This window comes from Notolabrus celidotus, chromosome 5 (genome assembly GCF_009762535.1).
Source record: "Notolabrus celidotus isolate fNotCel1 chromosome 5, fNotCel1.pri, whole genome shotgun sequence".
Taxonomy (NCBI): domain Eukaryota; kingdom Metazoa; phylum Chordata; class Actinopteri; order Labriformes; family Labridae; genus Notolabrus; species Notolabrus celidotus.
Window position 1 is genome coordinate 12,430,438 of NC_048276.1, and position 16,935 is coordinate 12,447,372.

The 16,935-nt window shown below is 37.6% G+C and overlaps 2 protein-coding genes across 2 annotated transcripts; both read right to left on the bottom strand.

Annotated features, from left to right (window-relative positions):
- Nucleotides 1–136: 136 nt before the first annotated feature.
- chrdl2 (chordin-like 2) lies at nt 137–8,331 on the bottom strand. The gene is made up of 11 exons (XM_034682952.1): nt 8,172–8,331; nt 7,640–7,752; nt 7,404–7,497; nt 7,154–7,299; nt 5,188–5,281; nt 3,548–3,609; nt 2,831–2,999; nt 2,520–2,708; nt 2,240–2,413; nt 1,008–1,100; nt 137–909 (listed from the first exon to the last, which is right to left on the bottom strand). The coding sequence occupies exons 1-11, from the start codon at nt 8,236–8,238 to the stop codon at nt 776–778; spliced, it is 1,335 nt and encodes a 444-aa protein (XP_034538843.1). The 5' UTR covers nt 8,239–8,331; the 3' UTR covers nt 137–775.
- A 1,478-nt stretch (nt 8,332–9,809) lies between these two features.
- Nucleotides 9,810–16,580, bottom strand: spag7 (sperm associated antigen 7). Its single transcript, XM_034684358.1, has 7 exons — nt 16,421–16,580; nt 14,270–14,337; nt 12,778–12,866; nt 12,602–12,686; nt 12,419–12,508; nt 11,003–11,159; nt 9,810–10,904 (listed from the first exon to the last, which is right to left on the bottom strand). Exons 1-7 carry the CDS (start codon nt 16,503–16,505, stop codon nt 10,789–10,791), a joined length of 690 nt encoding a protein of 229 aa, XP_034540249.1. The 5' UTR covers nt 16,506–16,580; the 3' UTR covers nt 9,810–10,788.
- Between the last annotated feature and the right edge of the window lie 355 nt (nt 16,581–16,935).

The following is a 16,935-nucleotide window of genomic DNA, read 5'->3' on the forward strand; positions in this document are numbered from 1 at the left end:
CCTTCAACTACAAAAGTGAGATCTTGACTGCATTATAAACTTGTCTCAAACAAATATTTCCTCTGTCATCCCTTTTTTTTTTCTTTGTGTAATCCTGCATTTGATTTGGACATGAAAAGTGCAGCCAAAAACAAAGCAGAGAAAAACATTTAATGGAGGGAAACACTGAGAGAACTTTATGGATAAAAACTGTGAGCAGAGGTATACAGGACATTGAGCTACATCAACTATGAGCACTTAAATAGGAATTATTTCTGGTATGCGCATTTGTAAAATGTCATTAGGCTACAAAAGCAAACCAAATCCTGTGGCTGCGTAAAAATAGCATCTGTGTGTCTATATTTTGACTTCAGAAAGAATTGAGAAGCTCTTTCCTCACTATCAATGACACAGTTTTGACACAGTTGTGCTTTAACTGGCAGACTGAACCAAAATGCAGCTACTACTGCTGTCATGCAAAAACATTCATAGTCACATGTATATACACTGAATTCATACACTTTAAATAGAGTGACAAAACCTCTTTTTGTATTTACAATAAATATGTTGAATATCATTTAACATCCTTTAAATCCCTTTACATTCTTAACAAAACTACCCCCCTTTCCAACATATTCAAAAAATACAAAATGTTTTCAAATACTTTTAAGCAAAGAACTTTTTTTTTAATAGAAAAAATGGATCCACAAAGTGCAACATGTATGATTAAAAATTAGCATACTGACATGTAGTTCTGAAAGTATCAAAATGAAGAGAGTCAATGGAGAGAGAACGATCAGGGTGAACACTGGTCCTCTATCTGCTTGGGATTTAGGAAAGTCACCATCTCCCGAATGCTGTCTTCACAGATCGTGGTCTGAGAAGCTTGACTCAGATTTCTCCCTTCATCTTTAAATTTTCTCCACGTGTCTAAAGAGACATAGTTTCATCAATATAAATCTGTCCCCACAACCGTGTTGTCATGCCAAAACAAGTTAGGATGAGTCATGAAGAAGCATCAAACTGACCTTCATCAAGGGTTGTGATTAATGTGTAGTTCTCTGGATGATCCACGATGTCTTTCCTCTGAACATCACCAATGTCCATTAATTGTAAAACACCTGTGCAAAAAAGAATATTGATGATAGCCATATATATAGCTGCATGGATTCTGAACATATTTGTCAAAATGGAAGTTTGACATTTTGGAAAAATACACCAATTTGCCTTCCTGCCAACGTTTTGTGGTGTTGGTCATCCCAAATCTGTACAACCTTTACCTTAGTGATGACTTAACTTATTAGGCATTCTGCGTCCTGTAAGGAAGTTATTCCTCATTCAGAGTTTGGTCTTCATTGCAGCTAAATATTTTCATGGTGATTACCTACTAAATTAACAACTGGCCAAATGTATGTAGCCTTTGTATATTCACTAAAGTGGATTTTTCTAGCTGTAGTTGAGAAATTTGACACCCCTCTTTTGAATATGATAAAAAATTAAGCTACAACAGCAGCCTCGTTTACTAAGTGTCTAGAGCAGGGGTTCTCAACCTTTTTTGGCTTGTGTACCCCCTTTTCAAAAACAATTTAGCCAAGCACCCCCTTGTATAGCCGCTGAACAATTGACGTGAACAGACGGATGCCGTCTGGTCCAAGCGGTTTTGCAAATAAAATATTTTATGAATGAATATGCTCAATTTGAAAATATTGCCCTATTTGATGTTGCATTGAAATGAAAATTAAATGCTGTTGATAAAAGTGTTGTTTTAATCAGATTTCATTTTAAATTTGTTGTGAAGCATCTTTCTTTCTTCTTTTTTCTTTTTTTACATTTGTCACGTACCCCTTGCAGTACTCCCAGGTACCCCTAAGGGTACACGTACCCCCATTTGAGAACCACTGGTCTAGACTACAAACTGCTAGCTTAGCATGCAGGAGCAAAAAAAAAAAACTTTAACCAAAACCTCTAAATGTAACTACATAACATGTTATAACCATACAGTCTGTGGTTATACCATGTTCCTTTTTTTGCAAAATGTAAGAGTGAAAGTTGTGGTTGTAAAGGATTTTGTGCTTAACTTCTTTTAAGCTAGCTGTTTTGTTTGCCCTTGTAATAGAAGCTAAGCAAGCTCGCTGCTGACTTAGCTTCAAACAGACTCAGTTCATTCTCCTCATTTAAATCTAATAAAGAAAGCAAATCACAGATTTCACAAAATGTAAAACTGTCCCCTCAGTAATGTTCCCACCACCAGCTACATTACCTTCCACCGTGTTCCAGACTTGCACTTCAATCTCAGCCGTACTCTGTCGCTCAACAACGATGATCCTCACTGTGTTGGGTGTGTCAACTCTCAAAGATGATTCCACTTTATATACCAAGAGATTGTTTTTAAATCCAAGGTAACACTGCGTCTGGTTACTTTCAGCTTTACTTTCTGGAGAGGGAAAGTAAGAGGCAGATTTTTTGTGGATGATGTTTACAGCCAATCAGCATCATGTCATAATAAACAGGTTAGGTTGTTAGGGGCCATGTTTGACTACCTGGACACGTCTTGCAGCACTTTCCTGCTGATTTCATAGGATGTTGGCATGGATACTGGCTGGGACACGTGATGCGTTTGCAGTCCTGGAGGCCATCAGTACAAGTGCACAGGATGCATTCCAGGACCTTCCCCAAAACTGGGTGCCACATGTCTCCATGAGAGTATGTCTTTCCGTTGTATAAACAAGCTGAAAGAAATGGAAAACATCTGAGCGATGTGCTACATGTGGAAACCATCGTAAAGTTGTGAGGAACACGTCTATAAAATTAAATACGTGTATGGGATCTTTCTGTTTTGACAAAGTCTCACCTCTTTGGTGTATCCTCTGCAACAGAATCTTCACTGTAGTCTCTGAAGCTCCTTTGAGGTTCAGTTTACTGAGGCTCAGACCTCTGGGAGAAGTCCTGACCCTGGGCGGGGTGGCACGGTCGGACCGCGCCCTGCCCTGCTCTCCTGAACACTGATCCACTGAATGCCTCTATATCAAACACAGACATTATAATAAAAAAGTTATCTCTTACATATTTCCTTCACTTCTATTTTTTTAAAGGACCATCTTATGAAACTCTAACTCAAAGAAGTTGGAGGCCTTCCTGCAGAACTCTAAAATACTTCCCATGTCACTATCTTTGTATCCGATATAACAGAAAGAAATGAAAAGTCCTATTATTAAGAGTAGAGGTCTGCAGATCTTTAATAATGGATGTTTCAGAAACACTGTGATGACAATGAGCAAATTGGCCCTGTGATCCCCGAGGAAAACATTTAAATTGCTAGCCCTCTTGCACCCAGAGGTCAGAGGTCAGAAACAGAGAAGCCCCTCTGAAGCCTGTAATGATTTCAGTGTCATGTTCAAGGACTCTTCATCAGAGCAAACTGTTCCTTAAATCTCACAGGCTGTAGTTCAAATGCAGCTGCTTAAATGATAACCCACCCTTCCTAATCTTCTACTATATTCAATTATTTTTATATGAAAGCCATGTCACAGTTACATTATAGGTTTATGATAAATCAGCCTAAACATACAACGCCTCTGTTCAGCTGCTGGTTTCCATCCTCGGTTGATGAAGAGCCACTGGTGCCATGATCTATATCAAAAAGAGAAACAGAGAAAAACAGGTGAGGGTATTTAAATTAGCATGAAAATATAAGGCAGCTTATTAACATTCTTATTATTATTTATGTATTTATTTTTATTTATTCATTTATTTCACATTATTTTATTTATTTGAATTTATATTTATCTATTAGTATAATTATTTTTTATTATCTTCACTATTATTACTACCACTCCACTTCCTTATCTGTTTCACCAGGTTCTGATTATGTATAATTGTCAAAACAAGCACAAAGCAAAATGTTTGTAATTGCTCTATGGTTGCCAATAAAAACAAAATTACAAAAAAACTGAAAATATAAGGCAGCTATTTACATTATGGCTTTTAAAAGGATGCAGTAGTCATTAATATACTGTATAATGACTTTTAGTAGACCTGTATCATGATGAAATATCCAGTTTTGCGTAATTAATAAATAATATATTCTTTAAGGTTACCATTGTCCTTTCTTGTAGTTTTCATATCCAATTTTTTTCCCCTTTATTTTATGAAGCTCAAAAAAATTGGAAATTGTGATCAAGTTAAATATTTTCATCTGTTATGACTCATTACATGCAAACTAAAATGTTTCAAGCATTCTTCTGTTTTGATTTTGATAAATATGTCAAGAGACTGGACAGGACAAATACCGTCTGTCTCTTCGTCCAGTTCAGTTTACACCACGTACAGACATCTTCAGGAAAGGGGCTCGCATTCTTCATATCTAGTCCTCCTCTGACCACGTCAGAAGCGTCTTACCTGGGCTAAGCAGAAAAAGACTGGACTGCTGCTCGGTGGTCCAAAGTCCTCTTTTCGTATTAGAGTAAATTTTATAGTTGGAAGCTCAAGCTCCTAGAGTCTGGAGAAGGAGTGGAGAGGCACATAGTCTGAGGTGTTGAAGTCCAGTGTGAAGTCTCAGCAGGCAGTGATGATTTGGGGTGCAATGTCATCAGCTGGTGCCACTGTGTTTTATCAAGTCCACAGTCAACACAGCCGTCTAGATTTTAGAACACTTCATGCTTCCATCTGCTGACAAGCTTTATGGAGATACTGATACCCTTCCCAGCAGGAGTCTGCACCTGCCCACAATACCAAAACTACTACCACATGGTTTACTGACCATGATATTACTGTTTTTGGTTGGCCAGCCAACTGGCCTGACCTGAACCCCACAGAGAATCTGTGGAGTACTGTCAAGAGGGAGATGAGAAACACCTGACCCAAAATACAGACAAGCTAAAGGCCGATTATACTTTTCAGGAGTTGTACATTTGATTGATTTTCATGATCTATAAGACATACTCCTTCAAATTAAAAAAGGCTTGAAATAGTTCACATGTACATGTAATGAATATAGAGTATATGAAAGTTTACATTTTTTTTGTAAATTTATGGAGAAATAAAGAACTTTTTCACAATTTTCTGATATTTTGAGCCTCACCTGTACATAATCAATGTTTTGTTATTGGCACTATGTTTTTTTTCTAACTGATCAGTTAAGATTCTATGAAACAATACAACAGGTTGGTAAAGTACAGTGATTTTCTTAACTTGCAGGAGTTTCACTACCTTTACACACCAAACAGCAGGTATCAGGAACTGGCACGGGTGAAGAACAGGTAATTGGCTGGCATGTTTTCAGAGCACAGAAGATATTGCCGTTCTAAAAAAAAGAAAAAAAAAAGAAAGGGAGGTTAGGTCATTGTTTTGAAAAAATCCTCTCAATACACACATCGGTAGGAGTCTGAGAACCTGTTCATGTGTTAACATTTATTTTTTTACAAGACAAATTCCAAGCAATGACATGTTTTTTTTATTATTTATTATTTGAAGCAAAATTATAATCTGAAAGTTTCATGGCTTTTGTCCAAAACAAATTCAACTTTTCATCACCAAACATATCAACACACACTCAAGGTGGCAGGGCTGCTGTGTGAGGTGCTCTCCTGCTCATCTGGAGGAAAGAAGGGTTTAGTGTCTTCCTTAATGACTCACTGACACTTGACCGGCAACTCTTCAATAAAACAGAAAACTTGCTCTGACCTGGGTGACCTCAGGGCGGCTCACGAAAACTAAATACGATTAGCACTGCTCTGTGAGTGTAAAGTGTGTACTGGTATTAATTTCTTTAAGTATATGTTGTGGGATTTCCCCTTGGAAACATCGAAACATCTGCAGTCAAACACTAGTTAACAACTCATAAAATTAACTTCCTACATCTTGTTGTCTTTTAGAGGAGAACTTCAGGGCGATTTCAATACTGGCCACACTTGTGCTCCTCTCTAAAATCTGCCTTTGTTCTCTGAACCCGTTCTGCTGTGCTGAACATAACCAAACAATGCCACCACTCAAACCAATGCAAGATGTTTTCACCAGCTACATTATTAATAGACAACAGTCGTGGAAATTAAAGATAGTTTCTACCTATACTCAAGTGCAAGTTACAGTAAAGAGATACTCATACAAAATAACATCTAAGAGAAAGAGAAAGAAAACTGAGACATATCATCTTAAAATAATAAAAACCTAACATTTTCCTAAATGGGCTTTTGAAGTAACTTCTCAGTGTTGTAGAAATAGCATTAACATGGTAGTAGTATAATAACATAGTGTAATAAATGAGAGCAGATTGTCTTCACTGAACACTCCACCCTTTACACACACACTTAAAATTGTGCTGTATGCCTAAAATATGTTGTTAACCCTCCTGTTATGTTCGTTCCTCTGGAACAGCAATAATGTTCCTGGGTCAATTTGACCCGGTACATATTCAATTATCCAAAAGTGTCAGAACACCAAAAAATCCCAATGCACATATTTTAATCAAATTTTTAACTCCATTTCTAACCATTTAATTCAAGATTTAGTCCATTGGTGTTCTTTAATTCTCACAGATCATGGTTCAATGAAGATAAATCACTCGTTTTTAATTAAAATTCATGTTAAAACTTTTTTTAATGTACATTGGAAAGACCTAAATATAAATACAATATACATGTTTATTTTATTTTACATTTTGAATTTTTTTATATTTATGAAGTGATGTTGATAAATTAACATGACTCCTCTTCTGTCACATGCTGCCCAGACTTTTATGCTGCATTTAGCTGGTTTGGAAGGCATATATTACCTAAAATAGACTTTAAAAAGGGTCGATTTGACGTGCAACATAACATGAGGGTTAACAGAAAAGTAACAAGGATAAGAGGGGGATTTTGAGGAATTCTTTGATTTTGATTGTGTGAATATTTTAAAGTAAATACCATTTTTTTTTTTTTTTGTAAGTGAATTACCAGAAAACTCTTCTATTTCTTTTCATTTTTTCTTCTCTGTCTGTAGAGCACAATGTCACATTGGATCTGAAAAGTATAAAGTAATCTCAACAACAGTTTGTACCAAATGTACAAACTGTTTCTCAAATCATCAAGAGTTACAGAACCTTGAAGTCTTCCACTCAGTACACATTTTATATTACAGTGAGTTTTGCTAGAAGAAAAAAAGCTTAAACTGATGTAGAAAATGAGCTGTAACTTACGGAGCATGTGCACATGACGCACTGATTACTCTGCCTGGATGGGAAGAGGTCGAGCTTGGTGAAAGTCTCTCCTGGCTGATAAATAGTCCCATTATACCTGCAGGATTTCACCGAGGCTCTCAACCCTGCAGGGATCCTGGGCTCATCTGAGGAGGAACATCACACAGGACACAATTCACAACCAGAAGAATTTCTCTGAACAAAATAGTTATAGCAGAGATGCTATTTGTTGGAGAACTATATATCCTACCTGTGCATCTCGGACAGCACTGCTGAGGCTCAGTCACAGGGTTTTCACACGGCAGAGTGGGACACTTGATGGTGTTACATTTCACATGGCCTGCCTAAGAGAAAGCAGAGTTTACAAGAGATGGTCACCTTTAGATTCCAACCTGTATTTCTGCAACTGAGAGCTCCGGTTGAACAGTTTGAGTGTAATATTCCTTTAATTTTTGTTCCAAAGTGATAAAGTTGCATAAAGATCACCTCTGTGCAGACGCAGCGCATGCAGAACATGAACCCAAAAGGCTCCAGATAGGGGTGCCAGCTGTCTCCTGGGTTGTACGTCTTGTTTTTGAAAGTACAAACAACTCCGGACCCTGGGCGTCAGAAAGTGAGGAGGATGAGGAACGCGTAAAGTCGGCTGTATGGCGCACATGAACCGAAGATGTCACAGTTTTCAATGTGGATAAGGGGCCTATACTTCATGAGGCATTTAGACAAATCGAAAGTAATGAAACTAGAAGAAAACTGCAGATGTCACTGACATTGTTTCAAGTCTATAATAAGCATTAAGACAGGTTACATGCTTCTATTAATGCGTTTACCAGTGTTTACTGAGGCAGAATAAGGTCAAATAAGTTTTGACAAAGGACCAAAGTTACCTTAAAACCAGAGGCAAAGTAAATCGTAAAACATCAGCTGGCTAACACAGACTTCACTTTCCCTCTTCGACCCACACTTTCATGCCTCTCCTTTATTTTATCAAGATAGAATGCGCATCAGTGTGATATCTTACCTTTCCGGGGCTTCAGCTCTGCATCTGCAAACCAAATGATGAGAAAGAACACAAACATGGACTTCATGATTTACATGTGCGTGACTGAGTCTGCAGCGCGCAATAAAAATGTGTTTCTGTGAGACAGAAAGAAACTGCAGGACAGTGTGAAACAAGGATTAAAAAAAAAAAAAAGGAGTTATTTGTTGGGTGATCTTTGGCGCCACCTTCTGGACACACAATATAGGACCATACACCAGAATGTGTAAATGATGAACGCATGACCAAAACATTACGGTGGGCCTGAAGGACAAAACAAATTTACAAAAGGTGAGACACTTTTACAAAGTTGGAGACAAATTTACATTTTGGAAAATATTTTTACATTTTATAAAACAAAATTACATTAGAAAAACACTTTTACCAAGGCCAAAACAAAATTACATTTAAGAAAACAAATTTACAAAATAAAAAAAACACATTTACAAGCAGTGAGCCAATTTTACAAACGACAGAACACTTTTACCATTCCTGAAACAAATTTACATTCATTTTTAACGGAAAGGGAATGTACAAAACACCGGAAGTGATCGAGTACCAAACGGAGTACCAGTACCAAACATCGCTCCGTTTGGTTTCACTCCATCCAAACCATACACTGTATAAAATATGGATGTAGTATCCGTGATGTCACCCATCTGTTTCTGAAGTGCTGTTTTGAGGCCAATCGTCGGCGGCAGCCATATTGCTGCTGTCGAGTGATTGTGACGTAAAGAGGCGGGCTTTGAGCCTCCTAGCCAACAGCTACAGTGTTCCCGCCTGTCAATCAAGTCAGCTGTGCCTCTCATTGGAAGACTTGTAATCTCAATATCTTCGAAATTGCTGCATTAGAAAAAAATTCAACCCCTTACAATGTGAGAAATGACAAATGAGCTATCCAGACTACACTTGTCTTTTGTACTAGGCTTTAAACATGTTTATTTCTGCTGTAAAGATCGGCTTTTTTAAATTTGTGTGTATGTGGTTTCTGGTACTTCCGGAGCCAGCCTCAAGCGGATCCTCAATGAACTGCAGTTTTTAGCACTTCAGCATTGGACTCATATTTTTAGACCGGAGGTTGCCGCTTGATCCAAATAAACTAAATGACCGTTCACTCGATCACTTCCGGTGTTTGGTACATTCCCTCTCTGTTCAAAATGAATGTACATTTTTTTCAGAAATGGTATAAGTGTTCCGCCGCTTGTAAAAGTGTTTTTTGATTTTGTAAATTTCTTTACTTAAATGTAAATTTGTTTTGGCCTTCGTAAAAGCGTTTTGATTTTGTAATTTTGTTTTCCAAAATGTAAATTTTTCTCCAGCTTTGTAAAAGTGTTCCATCTTTTGTAAATTAGTTTTGTCCTTCAGGGCCACCGTAAAAAATAGATTGTCAAATGGACTGACAGAACAGTGGAAAAGAAGTATTGAAATATTTTGCTGAAATAGCTTTACTTTACGGTTTAAAAACCTAGTGAAAAAGAGTTGCATTCAAATTATATGATGATACAAAGGGCGTTGCTAGTTACTAGTTGTCCTGAAGTTCCATGCGTGAGTATTAGACTTCAAAAACCAGTTGAATCCATTAAAAACTAGTTAAAAAAATTAAAACAGTTTGAAAGCAGATGAAAAACAAAGATTTGATTTTTGTACAGTGGGTAACATACAGAGAAATCTCCTTTAATTAACACACATCAAGGATAAAACAGTGCAACCATGTTAAAATAGACATCAAGATGCCTAAACTTACTGAAGATATCACAAACAATAGGCAGGTCACAAATGTCTGTATGAGTCTACCATAATGCCAATTTTAAACCAACACATGGCAGGCTTAATAATAACACAATGTAAATTGGCAAAAATACTTGTAATCACAGTCAGACAAACATTCCTATGATCCATATGACATGATTTTTCTCTTGCAGTGAGGGAAATTACATGCTCTATACCTTACAATGATTCTGAAACAAAGTGAGCCTCAGAAAAAGAGGCAAACCATGAACTGAACAACAAACATCATTCCTGATCCCTTTTAAAAACTGAGCTTGTTATATGAAACTTTACACCCATGCATTTGTCTAAAATATTGCTTCCAAAATGAATCCGACGCTCAAAATTACTTACATTTTTAATGTTTAAAACCAGCCTAAAACTGTAAATCTGCAATAAACCTACCAAAAAAAAAAGTTTCTTTAAAAACGACGTATGAGGGTAACGGGTGTTTTTGAATTGCTGAGCATAAACTGCACAGTTTATTTTTCTTTTTTAACCCAAAACAAATTTCTCAAAGCGTATAGGGTCTGATCATGTATGTAAAAGGCTTTACAAAGACCTAAGCATCATGATAAAACGTTAAACATGTATAATGATCCACCTCCTGAATCAGACACACCTGAGCATCCATCATTTCAACAAAGTCCAAGTCAGAGTAGCCTTCATCCAACGTTTAACACCTGTCATTATAAGTTATACTCTTAAATGTCTGAACGATCGGATATTGCATTATTAGGATGGCGTAGACAGGCGCACATATGCACCCGTACAAACACACACACACACACACACACACTCAACAGTAGACAGTGGGCAAAAAGGTGCACACTCAGGAGCTGCTGCTGTGAGCTCCTGTGTCATCCTCTAGCTTCTGACGTTTCTTTGCTCTGATTGCGTTCAAGGCTTCTTCTATGGAGCGAGTGTCCCTCTTGTTTGCGACTGGCACTGGAAAACAGAAATAAGACATAAGTGAGTGAATTTAAAGGATGCAAAGGAAGCTAGAGTTTTTTACAAGTCTGGTCAATGTAACAACATTTACTCACCACAGCCATAGGCCTGGTTGGCCTCTAGTGTGTGCGCTGCGTCTTTAGCAGCCGAGGTGCCGATCAGGTGACTGTACTTGTCTCTGTAGTTTGAGTTGGGACACGCCTCTGCCTTCTTTGTCTGATTGGATTCTGTTTCTTCTAATGCAGCCTGTTCCTACAAGGAGGAGGAGACAACAAGTTGGACAATAAGGAAAGCACACACCTAATACATAGTTGGATATCACACGGCTGTACTGTAAAATGAATAGAAGGTCACACTTTCCTTTCAAAAGTGATCCACAAATATTACATTCTCCAATTAGTAAGATAAGGTGCCTTTTTTAAACACTAAAGGTGGGTACACTACAGGATAATCGGGCTGATTTTTGTCTCGATCTCCCCCTTAGGATCAAAGCCAGCAAAGGCCTGATTGTCTGATGTTTGCAAGCGACATGGTGTCTGATTTTCCTGTGGTGTGGGGTGTGTTAAAAGTGATTTTGTCCGGTCAGAGCTGCTCGGAAGGCCTCAGGTGGAGAGATCGTAAACAATGAACATGTTTAATATTTGCGACTAGAAATCCTGTAGTGTGTGGGATGCTCCGAGAGGAGCTGTGCACGCACAGTTTGTAATGTCACGTGTACCGAAGCAAAAGCCAATCAGGACGCGAGCTGACTCAGCTGACTGACGGAAGAGGAAGTAAAAACAAACAAAAACATGTAGATAGACTGGTCTGGGCTTTTCTCTTCCTGTCTTAGCACCCTAGCAACACGCTTGGTGATGTTGACAACTGTTGATACACATACTGTTGATACACACTGATGAGCAATGACATCATAGCTGTAGTCTGGATTTGGGGTCAATAAAGCAGATACAGATCCTCAGCTGTTAGCATTTAGCCGCTGTGTTTACAACTTCATCAATTAATACACGCCTACAGTATCTGGCAGGATCTAATGTTAACTATCGCCCTGTGTGTTTCACATCAAAGTCAGACAGGTTGTAAACATTTGTTTTGGTCTACTGCAATCTTGTGTGTCTTTTTCTGCGATTATTAGAGCGAATGTGCTCTGGAGTCAGCGCAAAACCACGGGGAGCTTGGTGTCAGTCTCAGGGCTGTAATGGGCAGGAGTTAAAGGCCCTTAAACATCAGAAAGGTGATAATTGTACTTTATAACTATTGCTGAAGTCAGAATCTCTGACTCAAACTTCTGAGTGGAAGTTTTCAAAAGAAACTTTAATAACAATCGTCAAAACTCTGTCAACACCTTGTAAACAAGTCACTCGTACAGTGTAACTTCACTTTCCACCATCACATTTTGATGATCAAAAAGTGTATTCCAGGTCATAGATTGACATGTTAAATTGCTACCAAATACAGTACATGTAACAGGATGCATGTTTGAGGGCGGATACACCAAGTGTATTCAGTCTTACTTTTAGTCTTCGCCTTTGCTCTGCCAGCTTGGGATCCCACTCCTCTCCTTTGCGGTAGGCCTCCAGCTCCTCATCTGACGGAGCAAACTCCTATCAGAGCACAAAGTGTGGAACAGATACATTACACCTCCTTATTATCATTACTAATGTTGGATTAAAACGTTTAACCGTGTGTATTCAGACCTTCTTAAAAAGCATGACATAACGGCTCTCCTCATCCTCTCCGAAAGAGAAAGAAGTCAAACCAGCCACCTCTGCAACATCGTGCCTATCAGACAGGAAGAATTAAAGACATAGCTTTTTACGTGAGAACAAAGAATGCCATGCTTCTTCATCAATGTAAAGCGGTGACCACTTACAATATACTTCTTTCAATCTTCCCCATGGGGTTGTATTTTCTTTTCTGTTGTGTGCTATCTTGGATGAAATCTGAAACCTCTTTTTCCATCTGAAAAGAAAAGAGAGGGAGGATAAAGACAAGTAAACACAGTCACAGTCTTTAAGATGTTTCAGTAGGATCTAAGGTAATACATTTTCAACACCAATGGCAGAAATTTACAAACTTTGCAAAGGTAGGAGATATGACTAGGGATGCAGGATATTGGGTTCTTTGCCAATATGCCGATATTTTACAACTCATTTAGCCGATTACCGATAACAATATTTTTTTCTGCACACCTAATTGCAGAGATCATCAATTCTCTTCTGTATTGGAATTAGCGTACAGCATTATGGTGATACTCTTATCACATTTGTTATGTAATATTAATTTCTTGTGCAAAATAAGAAAAATACTTAACACTTAAAAATGCATATTTATTTATGACAATTGCTTTCAAACAAAATTCATACAAAAAGATACATCCTACTTAAAACTTTGATGACGCTCTCCCTGAGACAATCATAACAAAACCCACAACCAGGGCAAATTTGGCCAATTTCACATTTGACATAGTAAGTAAACCTAACCTCTGTTCACAGGGAACATGTGAAAAGTGTAACTGTACAGCAATTAAACCCAAATTAAATAAAATGGTTTACTCTTTGACAGTAAATGTCCCTAAATTAGTCAGCTACATGTACCTTACAGACTGCTGCTTAAATTAAAATTTAACTTAACCCTCCTGTTAGGTTCATTTCTCTGGAACAGCAATAATGTTCCCGGGGCATATTCAATTATCCAGAAGTGTCAGAAGTGCCAAAAATCCCAATACACATTTTTTTAAAAATCTAATTTTTTAACTCCATTACTAACCATTTAAATCAAGATTTAGTCCATTGGTGTTCTTTAATTCTCACAGATCATGGTTGAACGAGGATAACACTCGTTTTTCATTAAAATTAATGTTAAAACTTTTTTTTATGTACATCGGAAAGCCCTAAATATATACAATAGTTTTACATGACATGGATTTTTGTATTTTTTGTATTTTTTTTATGAAGTGATGTTGATAAATTAACATGACACCTCTTCTGTCACATGCTGCCCAGGTTTTTAATGCTGTATATAGCTGGTTGGAAAGGCATATATTGCCTAAAATAGACTTTAAAAAGGGTCAATATGACCCACAACATAACAGGAGGGTTAAAACATAAGCCCAACATGTGTGCAGCAGCCCATTATTTTATTGGTTAATTAAATCGGCAGATATCGGCATGTTAGGCGATGTCTGATGGTTCATTTTTAAGCCGATATCGGTCGATACCGATAACGTGCTGATAATATCGTGCATACCTAGATATGACAAAACAGCTGTATGGGACTGCATAAGCCTTGGCAGATGTTAATATAGTGGACTATGAGTGTATATTCAATGTGTGTATAAGACATGACATGTAAGCTGCATTTACCTTTTTCCTGAACTCAGCCTTCTTTCTCTTCTCATGTTCCTCCATCTTCTTAAGTCTTGCTGCTTGCTCTTCAAAGAACAGAAGAACAGAAATCAAAGTGTTCATTGGGTGCATTCATTGTTGGTCACTTTAAAGTTTCTGTTGTAAACAAAGGACCTGCAGCATTACAGCTACAACTGTGCTCTGTAAAAGACTGGAGTCACAAGGAGGCTGATAAAAAAAGGCAGACTTCCTGGAATCCTTAAACCACAGTTCATGATCACTCAGGGCTGGAGAACAACAGTGCCACATAAATCCTATTATTTGTTGCCTCTGAAGTTTCATTGGTAGGCATACAGTTAATGACACCATCTTGTTTCTTATGTGTCGTATCGCCACATCTGAAAAGTGGATTAGAGTTGTTTATTTGTGACAAAACTCTACTCGGTTTTGCCAAATTGTTACAATCATAGTCTTGGGATGTTTTCTTTCAAAGGCTACATCAATATACAAAAAAATAACACATGGGTCATTGACATGACGTGCATATTTTTGTGTCCGAATCCATTACTTTCTTTTGAAATAATTTGTTATTTTTAAGACATACATCAACTGATTCTATAAAACCTGCTTATTTTGAATACAATTTCAGTACATTCAAATATTGAGATTTATTTTATTTTGAAGTATCTCAAACCCTGAAAATGTCAGGTGGCGCAACCGTCTGAGCAAGTGAACTGACTTAAAACACTAAACAAAATGTATTTTAATAATAATAAATTCAAATTAAAACACCATGGCATGATTTTACATATAAGAGCTTTGAAATAAACACAAGTTCATAAATATCAATAGTTTAAAGGCACCTAAGGTTATTTAAAAACTTTTGTCCACCAATTTGCATGTTCTCAAATGTCAGGGTGGCACCACTGTACTCATGGACCTTTTATTTTGAAAGTAAGTAGTTATAATGGACTTCAACATATGAAATCATTCAGAGGACCCTACTAATTGTCATGGCTGAGTTAAAAGGTTTGTAGATGTCTCTTAAATAATAGAAAAGCTTTTATCAACTTATAGGTGGACGGTAACACTTTCCATGTCAGGTAGTACAACCAACCTAAAACTGTAAAAATTATATTTTATACCTGGCCAATAGAATGCAAAAATTCTAATATATTGTAAATAAAAAATATACTCAGAAAATACGAAAGTGTAAAGCACTGTAACCACTCTAAGGGATACTTCCTTAGAGTGAGAAGAACACATTATTCCAGACACAAAAATATGCACTACAACCATTCTGGAAATACTTTAAAAGAAAAAAAAATTGAGGCTTATTTGACAATGACCCACATACATAAATACCAATTTTTTTACTATGGTCAAATTGCAATAATAATTTCCTGCATTTAAGTCTCAGATATAAAGTTATGGAAAAGTCAATACAACTCTTAGCTCTGAAAACCTCAAAGATGCATTCAGGGACGATGAAATCATACACCATAGTGTATGGTCTTATACAAATTAAACTTTAAATTAGGTACAGTTAGATTTATGCTATCATTATATCTAAAGCAAATTACTATAATAACCTTTCCTTTAGTGTATTATAGACTATGCTGGAGATTCAATAGCAAAGAGATGAGATACGACTTAGAGAAACAAAAGAGGAATAAAGGGAGGGAGAGCAATGTGAATGCTGAGAAATTAAAGGGGTTTCTGTTTACGAATGGATTCCAGGGGGGCTTTATTTGTTAAGCAGTAGCAGAGCCATTATTTTATTTCATTATGGTATTAGCTTTAATCCACATGCAACACGGAGAACATGGTGAGCAGCACACTATCGCCCTTTGAGGATCATTTCTCTCCACAGTCTACGAACAGTTTCAGTGCTTCAACATGAAACACCTCCAGAGTTCTGTCAGAGTCTGACCCGTGGTGGTCTGCGGGGTTTTGCGGGATCTGCGGGGCAACATGTACCGAAGAGAGGCGGTGCTTAAACCGGGCCAACTGGTCTTAACGTTACTTGAAAGCTAAGCCGGCCAATAACAGCGCGAGGAATCCTCACTTCGCCTGTCTTTAAAATTACTCTCGATTCCTTTTAATATCACATTCACCCGTTTCATACTGAGCCCCAATGAGTCTTTATTCAAGTGAAGTAAGATGTACCTCGAGCCTTTCGTCGGCTTTCCTGGTCGCCGACAGTTGGAGGCTTTTCCATCGAGTTTAAGATTGAACCTAGTAAGTCCGCCATCTTGGAATGAAAGGGCAGTTCGTTCAGTCTGTTGTTGCCCGCAGCTGTACGAGGTGCGCAGGCGCAGATGAGCAGAGGTTTTCTTCTCTCTGTAACACTCTGCGTTTTAACCCTCTATCGCCATCCTCTGTTCAAGGAGTTGAATTACTACGGAGCCCATTGACTAGTAATGGTAGTTATAGTAATTTGTTTATCCTGTGCGCACAGGGAAAACACGTTTTACCTTCACTATGAAACGACTTCTGCTTGGCTTAATTAGCGTAAATAACATATAAAATGAAATTTCCCACCCCGAGGACACTGCCATTTGACTGCAGGAGCTGAGATCGAATAGAGACAAGCTGTCGGCCATTAGAACAGTGAGGGGAAAGTGGGTAGAGCAACTTCCACTACTCAATAACCCAGGCCCTAATGTCACAGTAGATGAAAG

Coding starts and splice junctions, on each gene's coding strand:
- chrdl2 (XM_034682952.1), bottom strand. CDS start 8,238: ATGAAGTCCATGTTTGTGTTCTTTCTCATCATTTGGTTTGCAGATGCA. Junction 7,498..7,639: donor TGCGCTGCGTCTGCACAGAG/GTGATCTTTATG, acceptor GCTTTCTCTTAG/GCAGGCCATGTGAAATGTAA. Junction 1,101..2,239: donor AGTCTGGAACACGGTGGAAG/GTAATGTAGCTG, acceptor TTTTTTGCACAG/GTGTTTTACAATTAATGGAC.
- spag7 (XM_034684358.1), bottom strand. CDS start 16,505: ATGGCGGACTTACTAGGTTCAATCTTAAACTCGATGGAAAAGCCTCCA. Junction 11,160..12,418: donor AGCAAAGGCGAAGACTAAAA/GTAAGACTGAAT, acceptor TCCTCCTTGTAG/GAACAGGCTGCATTAGAAGA. Junction 10,905..11,002: donor CAACCAGGCCTATGGCTGTG/GTGAGTAAATGT, acceptor TCTGTTTTCCAG/TGCCAGTCGCAAACAAGAGG.